Below are 12,478 nucleotides of genomic sequence, written 5' to 3' on the forward strand. Positions count from 1 at the left end.
TTGCGACTAAAGAACCCTTGTTTCCACAGCCAGATCAAAATCGAATCTGTGAAAACGATTGCAGAAGAACAATTCTTTGGAAAACAGTAAAGAATATAAAGGACCAATTGGATAAAACAATGGAGAAAAAAAGAACTAATTGCATAAGATGGATGAACCTGTGAATAGTCAACTTAGAACGATTGGAGAAGAAACTAATTGGAATAGAAGAGTTATGAATCGACAAGATTGATGTAGAAGATGATTATGGCTGAGATGATTTCAGATGCGAATCAACCAATCGACGATCGGTAAAGTCTTCAATGTGATTTCAAACAATTTCAGATGTGAGATCACGCAGAGATTGTGAGCTACGAAAGACAATTGCAGATTTGTAAAAAGACCGTTCTAATTTTTTCTTCTACCCATGCTTCTCTTTTTACCTTGACCCATTCCAACTTTTTCCTCTTTTTATTTTTTCCCATTTTGACCCTTCAAAAATAATATTAAACCCGAAACAACCCAGGAGGATATTATGCTGGCCCAAAATAAGATGTATGGGTTGCTTTTGCCAGGCCTGCTTGACATGAATCCTCTAGGTCCTTTAGGTCTCGACTGACTGACGAGGTAACTGAATGTGCTCAGTAGTAGGTCATAAACTTGTAACCCAAAAACCAAACCAAACCAAACCAGCTAGTCTGGTACCGGTTCTTCGGTTTTTTTTTTTTTGGTCCAAACTGCTTTATAGATAGACAGCAATATAATAAGCACGTAAAATGTGTATCTCCATTTGAATAATATTCAGCCAATTGCATTGGCTGACATTCTACAGCTTCAAATAAGAATTCAACTGAATTACAGCTATAGATTATGTTATGTGCCCTAAAGCTCAAATTGGCGCCAAAACTAATGTTGCTTGAAAATAAGTACAAAACTGCTTCTTTGTCCATAAATAAAATATAAAAAAGACCAGACTTGGTATGACAAGATCAAAAATCAGTTTAATTCCTAAATTTTGCATCTGCGCTCATGTTTTTTTAATCTATTCTCCAACTGTCAACCCAAAGCCAAACTTGTAATCTTTCTTCTTGTGGTCTATCTGCATAACATAACCCGAAACAAAGTGTTTCATTGTCACAACTAAATCCAACTTTTGAGTCTAAAGATTCGAATTTTGCATGTATAGCTTTAATAACAAAAAACTTGACAATAACACAACAAAATTTACAGGAACAAGATTGCGTAGATTTGGGATCTTAAAGGGAGAAAGTGGTGGTGGCTGCAACCATGGTGATGCAGTAGGAGAGACGGAGTATAGATAGAACAACTTTTATCCATTGGCATCGTGTGTGTGACGAGTGTACATTCTTTTTTTCCACAATAAACACTTTCACTATTTGTGAAGATGATAACACTAAAAGTGTTTAGTGTAGAAAGAAAAATTTACACTCAATCTGTCACAATCCGGGCCATTCACATGATCCAATGGGATATAAGTTGTTCCACTTTACGCAAATCAATACTCCCCTACCACTTTAATAAATCCCAAGGAAAGTGAGGTGAGTTTATTATTATTCTGTTGTTGGGACGGGGCCTAGATGGACTTCAAAAAGGAATAATTACTAGTCCGTGGACTTCATATTTTCTGGTAATTTAGTCTTGTTGAACTAATTTCCTTCTTCCTTGTTCACCATTCACTCACCTAAAATCTCTCTCGGTCCTATATTACATTTAATTTAACTGAGTTTTAAAAATAAGACTCATGAGATGGCTAAATGATTCAAATTAAGCAATGATATGAGAAACCAATGTGCTTTCTTCGACCAACTGGTCAGAATTGACGCCTCTTGAATACAGCATCTGTTAAAGGAGTGACAAAATGTACTCACCTCAGCTGACAGAATGAAATTTAGACCCATATTCAACCTTTCTTCAAGAAAAGCAGATGTACAGCCATTTGAGTCGATCTTCCCTCTAAGACGACACTGTTGATTAACAAAAAAAAAAAAACAAGTTAAATCAAGTTACCTGTTGTAAGACAAAATTGGTCAATGTGTCTTTACTAATAAGTCAAACATATATATAATAGCAACGTAGAACTGTTTCCCTAAACGTGAGCTGCATATCATATACAGTGTCAAACATAAGTACGTAAGTAACTACCACCATTACCATATGAAAGTAACAAAAATATTGAAAATAAGAAACTAAACGATGTGTAACACATGTTATTAGTTTATTAATCAGATAAGTTCAAATAACAATTTGTTTAGTAGATAGGTTACATGAATATTTATTTTAATATTTAGTTGGTGTTTATTTATCCTTAGTGTTTTGATATAGCTAGAATTATTATTAGTTAGGTATAAACAGTCTGTTTATTAGTGAAGAATTACCTGACGGAGTATATAGTCATAGCCAACGCTGGCAGTGACATCTCTTGACATGTAATTGTACATCATATCTGTTGCCAGAGAAACCTATGCCAAACAAGATAAGAATAACAGGGATACTTACTGAATTATATATAGTTCATAACTATTTAACAAGATTTAGTCTCTTACCTTTTCAGACACTTTCTGAACATAGCTTAGAGCCACCATTCCAGTGCTAGCAATTTGCCCTGAGGCAACCTGTAAGAAAAACATCAAACTGTTCATTTTTAATACAGGTTAAACCACCTTCACTTTTTATAGATAATTGCTACTACTTTAATATTATGATATAAAAAACCAAATTACTAATACGATAAATTATCGTTTTGCCAACATACAATCTAGGAGGCTGTATGCATAAAGAACACACCATGTATGACTTTAGACTTGCTTTCTTTTCAGCTTTTTTTACCCGTTTGAAATAGAACACAATCCAAATCAATTTAAATTATACGTGGATCAAAATGCCCCTTGTAGAAGTAGAAACAATGTAAATAAAGAAAATCACAATTAACAAACAACAAACTTTTGAGAAAACCATAGCACTCTTAACCTAGTACTCCAATCAAAGGTTTAAGCTGTCCCTTATTGCATCTGACAATAGTGTCATTCAGAATTAATAAACATTTCATATTCATATCTAGTTGTATTAATTTAAAAATATACTTTACAAGAAGAATAAGAAAAGTAAAATGTCGAAAAGCAAGAAAAAATAAAATCTAAATTGGGAAATAAAACAACCATTTAACCCGTCTCCAATGCTAAAAGAAACGATAGGAAAAACAATATTCGATGTATGCACATAAGAAGAAAATGAATGTGACCATTTTATCCGTGTTGTATCGTGCAGCGTAACCAAGACCAGACTTCCTATGCTGACCAGCCCAGAATACTTCTCCACCTAAAGAAAGGTGAGGTGTCACACTCTGCAACCACAATTTCACCCATCAAAAACGATGATGATACTGGAACACGGTTAAGATAACATAAATATGCAAGACAAACAAAAGGATGAGATTAAATTTACCAATTCATAACACAACCCTTTTTTACTAATTACGTTTCTGTTATTATATAAGAGATGACACATACCTGGATATAATTAGCTCCAAGCAGACCCCCATTTCCTAGTTGGAACTGAGTCCTGTAATCTGTTCCCTGAATCCAGAAACCGTAACAAAAACTTTCATGTCTTCAAACTTGAAAATAAAATGTCAAACAGGATGAATAAATTACCTTGTAGTCAAAGTTGAACATCCCGTGAGACATGTGAGGCTCGTTTGTAAGCTGATAACAATCTCAAGCTAGATTAATAAAGTAATTTTATGAAAACAAACAGTAAATTCACAATTGCATAACAGCCATTCTTATTATACCTGAGCATTGGCCTTCATAGTAAGATTCTCAGACAAGTCACATTTCACTCTAGCACTTAGGCGCCCATCAGTCAAGATTCTTCCAAAAAGCATCACCTTTGACAAACAAAAATATCACTATTAAAGTGAGATTAATCGCTTACAAGGTAAGGTAGTAAACATACATAAGATAACAAACCTTTGGGTCTATAAAGTTAGCACCAAACTCATAGTTTGCAGTAGGAATTTTAATTGTTTCAGCAGATTGAGAAGGAACTTCCGTAGGTCCCATAACAATACTGACACACATAATAATCATTAAATTAATTAAACTAAAGAAAAAAAATATATCAACTCTCTAAAACAAAAACTAGCAAGTTACCTGTGACTTAGTGAGAATTTTTGATTGAGACCCTTGGTAAAATCAAAACGCAAACCCTCAAAATGTTCAGGCTTCAAGGACACTGCATAAGATACAAATCATTATGTTTGTTCAATAATCAACAAATAAGGGACATTATGTTTGAACTCCACAGGTAATTAATGTCCCTGTTAACTCATAAACGCAAAATTGATGGCAATTGATCATTTCTTTAAAGGGTGTTTGGAATTACGTTTTGAAGTGATTATTTGATTATTGCGTTTGTAAAACATAAATAATCTAAAAAAGTGTTTGGATAAAAAAAGTGATTATCTGCCTCCAAAACGCAATTTTGGAGAAGCATGTACCTACATGCTTTTTCAAAACGCCGTTTTGAAAACGCATAATCTATTTTGAAAACGCAACACCAAACACCCCCTTAACTTCAATTCCACAAAAAATAATATCCGCAATTGGTCATCTATTCACCTTCGAATTGTATTAGGGTTTTGTAACTTATCACATAAAATTTTAGTTCTCAATCAAAGCCTTGGCACATAAAAAGTATGATAACAGGTCTCATCCCAATGTGACTTGCATTTTATTAAACCTATTTTCCTCTCAATAATACTAAATCACAGCTAAGCAACATATATGTTAAAACAAAATCACTACTATTCTCATTCAAAAGTAAGATTTGGTCAACCTGGCTAGGGTTTATAACTAGGGAGGGGGGGTTTAACAACAACCGAAATTCACATAGACAGACAGACCAAATGAAATGATGTAGAAAATCAAAGTGAAACAGTAGGTGATCGAAATGCTAACTCAAAGCCTCGCGATGGATTTCTTCGTAAGGAATGGGACACGGTAGATCCATGTAATCGACTTTTTCAGGTTCCGGTGGAGGAATATGTGTCGCCATCTGATTCTAGGTTCGAGAGAGTTGGATTGTCTATCTGCTGATTGCGGCCATTGATGATGATGAGTTTTGCTTGCAAAACCCTTCCCTTAAGTCGGCTGGAGATGCACACGGCTCACTGCCTCAGGCCCGGCTCAGCAATTAACTAGCATCTGGCTAAGGCAACTCCCATTTTCGCTATCTTTTGGTCATAAGTGACACATGTAATGATTTATTGTCTAATAACGTACTCTTATATTTTACTAGTAGTAAGATCCGTGTGTAAACAGGGGTGATTTTTAGAAAACCATGAATAACACATTTTAATAGAAAATATACATAGACGTATAGATATTGTAATTTTTTGTTTAGTTTGTCATTTGACTAACACAACCCATACACCTTGGAGTAACCTCAATTAACACAGCCAATCCAAGGACGTTAACTAAGGTATAATGAAAAAGACAGACAGATAGATGAATTGATGCCAAATGTTTTATTCGCCTTAATATGATAGAAATCAAACATCACAGGTTAATATATTGAAATGCTGATAATTCAAACATGCTTAAACATAAATAGCATATTACTTTCTATAGATTCATGAAATACTCAAACCATACCTACCTGCATACGTTTATCAATCAAAAGTGTGCTTCAAAAACTTGCGAACGGGCCATATGAATCCGCCTTTATGTTCTCTCTTTTTCTTCTTATGGTGGGCTGTCATACTGTTCTGCCTCTCGCCATCAAACTCATTCTTCGTCTCGAGTTTCTCATCTTTGTCTTGGCGATGGCGATGCCCGTACTTGTGCATAAACTCCAGCCACTTCGTTGAGCAGATTTTAAAATCCAGATGTAATTTATTATACCTCCACTGCAGTTTGAGCAGATTTGGGGTTATCAAATTCAACGAAAGCATAACAACATCCATCCTGAAAACTGTTGGAAATTTGTGAAAATAACATTTTTCACAAATATAGGAAAATGATTTTTCCTATTTTGGACTAGAAATAAATATAAGAAAATGAGCGGGTTTTATATATTTATTTGTGGGTTTGTGTTCTATGTTGGAAGAGCTTCGCAACGAACTAAACCACGTCCAAAACGGAGCTAAGATGAATGAGATATCGATACTCAAAGTTTGGTGTTTGAAACTTGAATGCTGAAAAAAAGTGGGAAAGTGGCATCTTGTCCCACATAGAAGGAGAGTTGAAACTTAAAGGGGTATTTAAGTGGGAACTCTCCATCCTTATTATTTCATGGAAGCACACACTAAGTGTACTCGCAAAGGGTGCGGACACCCTAACTCGCACTCGCACTCGCACACGCGCGCGGCGTGGCGTGGGCGATGAGGCGCAATGTGGCGCTTTGATAGCACACTTTGCACTTTGCACGCTCGCATCGCCGTGAGCCGCTTGAGAGCCACCTTTGTATTTTTGACCGCGTGCGCGTGGTGGAGCACAAGGGTTGCAAGGACAAAAAATTTTGACGCTTAGAAAAATATAAGTTTTGGTGAAACTTATTCCTTAAAAATTCACCTAAAAATATTTACCAAGGTTTCCCTAATCTTTGTAAGAAATTACAAGTTAATAAATGATTATTTCTTCAAGATAAAATTTATATTAAGTATGTATATTTTTGGGACAATATATGTATTTAGTGATCACCAAATCTTGTGCTAAGTGTATATTATGTGTATTATATGTAGTAGTGTATTAGGACTTGAAATTACACTAAATACTCCTAAGGAGTAAAAATACAAAAATATACATACAAAATACATGAGAATACATAAAAAGCACATGGACAAATACAAGAAAATATATTTATGAAAATATATTTCTTAACATATTATCTAACTTGGACAAGTTATGAACTTAAAATATATTTTTGGACGAAAATATATAACTCGGGTGGATAACAAGAATAAACACATATATATTTCATAGCATGACGAAATATATATATATATATATATATATATATTTCATACCAGTCTTAAAAATATATTATTTTTAAGAAATATAATTCCGGAAAGTAATAAAAATCAAAGTCTTGATTTTTGGTGAAAAATACAAAATACTTATATTTATTTTTGGGAAAATAATATAAGTAAGATAGATTGTAACACCCCGTGTTTTTGAATGCCGAAGTCAAAGTCTAAGTCAAGTTTGACTTCCTTGACTGTAAATAGTCTATTTTATGTTTTGTATTATGTGGAGTAAGTGTTGTCAATCCAAGGAATCGAAGTAATCGAATGTTTAATCGACGCGAAACGATTTACGACTGTGAATAGTACGAAGTATCAATGCGATAAAGTTAACCAATCAATAATCAAGCTAATCGAATCATCAATCGAACTCGACACTCGAATTATGCGAATTTTGTGTTATATTACGTGTGTGTACCTTATGTGTTACTTGTGCGTGTTTACTTTATGCGATGTGTGGTGATCAATCGAATCGAAACTCGAAAACTCAATCGAAATCGAATATGGAATGTAGATGCTTGTATGTAGATATAGTGGTTGGGATTAAAAGTAATTTGAATAGGAAACTCAATCGTACTCGCATCGTCTTCAATCAAAATCGAAATATCAGAAATCGTCGCACCGAACACTCAAACCAGGTTGTGGATCGATCAGGCTGTCAGCCGATCGAACAGCCCAGCCGATCAGACAGACTGTCTGATCAAGCAGGCTGTCCGATCGGGATGCCTGGCCGATCGGCCAGCCCTTTCCTATTTGGGAAGCCTATAAATAGGCCTGTCATTGTCATTCTTTCCACTTTTGGAAACCCTCTAACCGACCAGCTCGTGCCCCCCTTCTTTTCTCAGATTTCTTCCGATTTCGGTAAGTTTTCATCCTAAATCTTGTACTTTCTTGATCAATACATGCTCCTACACCTTTCTATCTTTCAAATCTTGATTTCTAACTGTGAAATCATCAAGATCTAAGCATTCTAGGATGATGTCATCATGGTGTTCTTCAAGAACTTCATGTTTTGGCCTCAATCCACCAAGAATCACTTGGATCTAGCCGATTTCCACATAAACAAACTAAGATCTATTACAGATCTGAACATTTACATGGTGTGAAGGATTGAAAGAAGGATTTCCAACTTTCTTTCAACTCTTTTACACTCAAGGCTTTCAAACCGGTAGAAACGGAGCTTGAGCCAACTCACTAATCATTCTAATGGTTGTGTGGTTCAAGATTCGGGTTCTATCTACGAGGTTCACCGATTTCGGGTTAAACGTTAAACCACCATTCCAAACCGATCACCGGCCGGACTTGGGTGATTCCTGTCCGAGCAAGGGAAACAAGTAAGAACGAAGGTGCCATGGTTCAACTCGTTGTCAAAATACCTCGATATAACGTCAAACAATCGGAACAGCCAAGTGTTAGACGAACAGGCCGACCAGGTCAGGATGCTGACCGATCGAACAGGCTGTTCGAACGAACAGCCCAACCGATCGGACATATCAGCCGATCGACCAGGCCAGCCGATCGGCTAGCATATGGCCCCACACTTTGACAATTTCATGATGTGTAGTATTGAACGAAGTGATGTTCGATCGAACGAGCTTTCCGATAACATTACCCGTCAGATCATGAGATACTATGCTTCAACACTTAATCGATTTTCAACTCGTTCGACGTATTGGAGTGCCACCCGATCGAACATGCTGTCTGATCAGGTGACATCCTGCTGAGGACTACTACTGAAGTGTCTAACCGATCGGTTAAGCCGGTCGATCGAACGGGCCATTCGATCGATCGACTTGAAAGGTAAGAACACTTCAGTGTTCTCAAATACTACAACGAAAACTTCAAAAGGACAAGCCATCATACACAAACACATCCTACTCAAAGGAAGAAACAATCCACTCGAACAGTCCAACCGATCGAGCCTACCGGCCAACGAACAACCCGTTCGATCAAACCTGCTGTTCGATCGACCAGGCTGTTCGACCCATCATCACTTGTTTCCATTTAACACGTTACTCATCGTTATGCTATCGAACTATTCAGGCTAACCCTACTCTCAAGCGTTCCCTTCAATCCATCAATCAATCACTGTGAGTATACTCGAACCCTTTTTGCTTTAGCACTTTTGGGTGTTACATACGTTACTTATCTAAAATCACAATCGATCACACTACTCAATTACTTTATACGCTAACCGTTCTGCATGTTCTTTTCTTGATCCAGCCTTTTCTTAGCTTCGGTAGTGAATCACCTACTAAAAAAAGGGGCAGGCCCGCACGCCTTATTTGAGACTACTAAGGCAGGCGGTGGACTCTTTTATTAGGGAAGGGAAGAAGGGGCCTAAGCACGGCAGATGCCGTACACTTGAGTGGAAAAGGAAAGCGAGACCTTACCTCTTTTTCCAGGCCTGTTCGGACATACGGTTCCCCCGGAAGATCAAGTTGATGAGCCGTGTGATGGGAAACCTTCCCGCACGGTTCGGAGAGCACTGAATTAGAATGAGAGGTTCACCACCACATCATTGCATGCAAGGGGAGCGAGCTTGTTGTTTTGTTTACACGTGGAATGTTGTCTATGTCACACCCCTATTTTCCACGTGTCACCGGTGGGCCCGGTGGGGAGTATCGTGACGTAATTGATATTGTGACAACTCGACCTTTCGACTTTAAATGCACGTTGACTTTGACCATTGACTTTGACTATTTGGCTGTTTACTTGTTTAACGTACAGCTGTATATGTTGTGTTATAATAAATGCGTTGGGATTATTGCATGTGTGTGTGATTGTAATATAATATGAGACTTAGTAGTATAAGCATGACCAGGCTCGACGAAACACAAGCTGTGTTTCGCCAATAGCAACCCGACGAGACAAATGCATGTTTCGCCAACTTCAGCCCCGACGAAACAGAATGTCTCGCCGAGCCCAGATTCGCCAAGCCCATTACGGGCCCAAACCGCCTGTATGTGTGTAAAATGTGAAACGACTTTCTGTTTCTCACTTTTATCAAAACTACCAAAACCCTAAGAACTCCCTTTCTCTGTGACGGCGATCTTGCATACCAGAAGCCTAGAACCGAGACTTAGTTGCTTCCTTAATCCTTTCGGTTAGTCGTTTATGTGTTCATGATTTCTTGATTTATGCTATATCTATGCTGGATGTTCCTGGATTTCTCTATACATATTGTGTATGCTTGATTTACGATCGGATGTGAGTACATGCGTTAGATAATCTTGATTCGTATGCATGATTAATCGGTTACGTATTTTTATGCGGATTATGATGTTGATTTAGGAATACTATTAACTGATCGGATTGATATGATTACGTGATGGGTGGATCTAGATCTAACGATGTTCATGTCGGTTTAATGTTATTAAACTTTGTTAATTATGATTTCTGGGTTACGATAATGGTGCGTCGATTTGATGATAGTATGATGATTGTTCTTGATGGTGTTCTAGGTGGCTGCTAGAATGATTAGGGTTTCCATGATTGATTGCATGATTTTCTGTAACTGATATGTTGACGTAATTACTGCTTAACAAATCTGAATGCTTGACGAATGTGAATGCTTGACGAATGTGAATGCTCGACGAATGTGAAAGTCTTGGCGAAACAGAATGTGTTTCGCCAAGGATGTCGACGAATTAGAAAACGTATTTCGCCAAAGGTCTTTAACGAAACAGAATTTAGATTCGCCAAAGGGTAGTTGACGAAACACATTGTGTTTCGTCAACCAGTGTTTCGCCAACCAGGATAACTTGCACAGTAACATAGTAACTCTGTTAAATGATAACTGGATTATCTAACTGCTGTTAAGTGTTGTACCTAACTTATGTGGTAACGAATACATGCTGGTACTTGTATGATTTTTATACGTGCAAAACTTGGATATAAACTGATTTGAATACGTGCAAACTCTAGGACGTGATTGATTTACTTTGAGCACATACTTAGCATACCGAGCAAACCCAAGGTGAGTTCACACAGCCAAGGCATGGGTTCCCGGGTGGGGAATGGGATTTGATAGATTGTTATGCACACTCAGATGGTAGAACTTAACGAATACGAACCTACTAGACTAGTAACACTCATTGAACTGATCTTCGCACACCTGCCACGGGTTGGCCGCGATACTATGACATCTTCGCACACCTGCCTTTGGAAGGCCGCGAACTAAACTTACTAACCTTCGCACACCTGCCTGGGAGGCCGCGATACAAATAAACCTAGTCTAGAATACTTGGGAAGAACATCCCCTAATATCTTCGCACACCTGCCTGGGAGGCCGCGATGGAAATATGAAACATGATATAAACGAACGAACTTACTATTACGCATACCATATTATTACTGAACTGTTAACTGTGAACTCGCTCAACTAGTTGTTGACTCTCTGCTGCATGCCTTGCAGGACCTTAGGTACTTATGGAGCTTGCACTGGAGAAGCGGGTCGTTGTGGGCAAGGATCGTGGTTTCTACGTTGAACTATTATGACATTTAAAACTATTAACTAGTGTTGGATTATTTACTATGCTTCCGCTACACTTTGAAACTATGGTTATGTTTTGAACACCTATCGTATTGGATGTATGGTTTACATTTATTTTACTTGATATTAATTACATGTTCAATATGATTGGTGGCTTGATCCTGGTCAGTCACGCTCCCAAGCGGTGGTACTCCGCGTGTGGATTTTGGGGGTGTGACAGATTGGTATCAGAGCCATTGGTTATAGAGAACTTGGTTTTAATATGGGAAAACGTTTTATTAAAACCAGACTATAACCAGAACAGTGCTCTCAACGATCCACAACGACGCTTCGCTCCACGTGCAAGACTCGACATCCTAGGTAATAAGGTTTATGTTTATTACCTGCTTGCTAGAACTGCTTAGAACTTTGCTCGTAGTATGCTTACCCTACTATTGCTCGCTATCTGTTACTGCTTGAGAACACTTATGTGCTTACACTCTTCTGTCATCGCACTATTCGCGAACCTTTCTCACTTATGTTGCCTTTGATGTGAAGATCAATGGCCGCACGAATTAACATGACTCAAGCCCAGCTAGAGGCTCTCGTTGCTGCGGCAGTTGCAGCCGCTCAAGCAGGTCAACACGCGCAGCAGCCTGTCTGCACATTCAAGAACTTCATGGACTGTCGTCCAAATTCTTTCAGTGGCACCGAGGGGGCAGTGGGACTCCTCCATTGGTTTGAAAAGCTAGAGTCAGTATTCGAAATGTGCGAGTGCCCTGAGGCTCGCAAGGTCAAGTATGCAACTGGCACCTTGGAGGGAATAGCGCTAACCTGGTGGAACGCGCAGGTGCAAATTCTGGGGTTGGCAGCTGCTAACGCCACACCCTGGAACGATTTTAAGGAACTGATCAAGAGAGAGTATTGCACGCGTGAATATATTCACAAACTGGAAGACGAGCTGTATAACCTGAAAATGG

General features: G+C 38.0%; 1 protein-coding gene across 1 annotated transcript; it reads right to left on the reverse strand.

Annotated features, from left to right (window-relative positions):
- Positions 1-740: 740 nt before the first annotated feature.
- LOC110891069 (mitochondrial import receptor subunit TOM40-1) lies at positions 741-5,255 on the reverse strand. The gene is made up of 11 exons (XM_022138730.2): positions 4,959-5,255; positions 4,152-4,233; positions 3,969-4,068; positions 3,791-3,886; positions 3,651-3,701; positions 3,507-3,572; positions 3,239-3,340; positions 2,544-2,612; positions 2,376-2,459; positions 1,869-1,964; positions 741-1,078 (listed from the first exon to the last, which is right to left on the reverse strand). Exons 1-11 carry the CDS (start codon positions 5,053-5,055, stop codon positions 1,022-1,024), a joined length of 900 nt encoding a protein of 299 aa, XP_021994422.1. The 5' UTR covers positions 5,056-5,255; the 3' UTR covers positions 741-1,021.
- Positions 5,256-12,478: the final 7,223 nt, after the last annotated feature.

The sequence above is a fragment of the Helianthus annuus genome, chromosome 7 (genome assembly GCF_002127325.2).
Source record: "Helianthus annuus cultivar XRQ/B chromosome 7, HanXRQr2.0-SUNRISE, whole genome shotgun sequence".
NCBI lineage: Eukaryota > Viridiplantae > Streptophyta > Magnoliopsida > Asterales > Asteraceae > Helianthus > Helianthus annuus.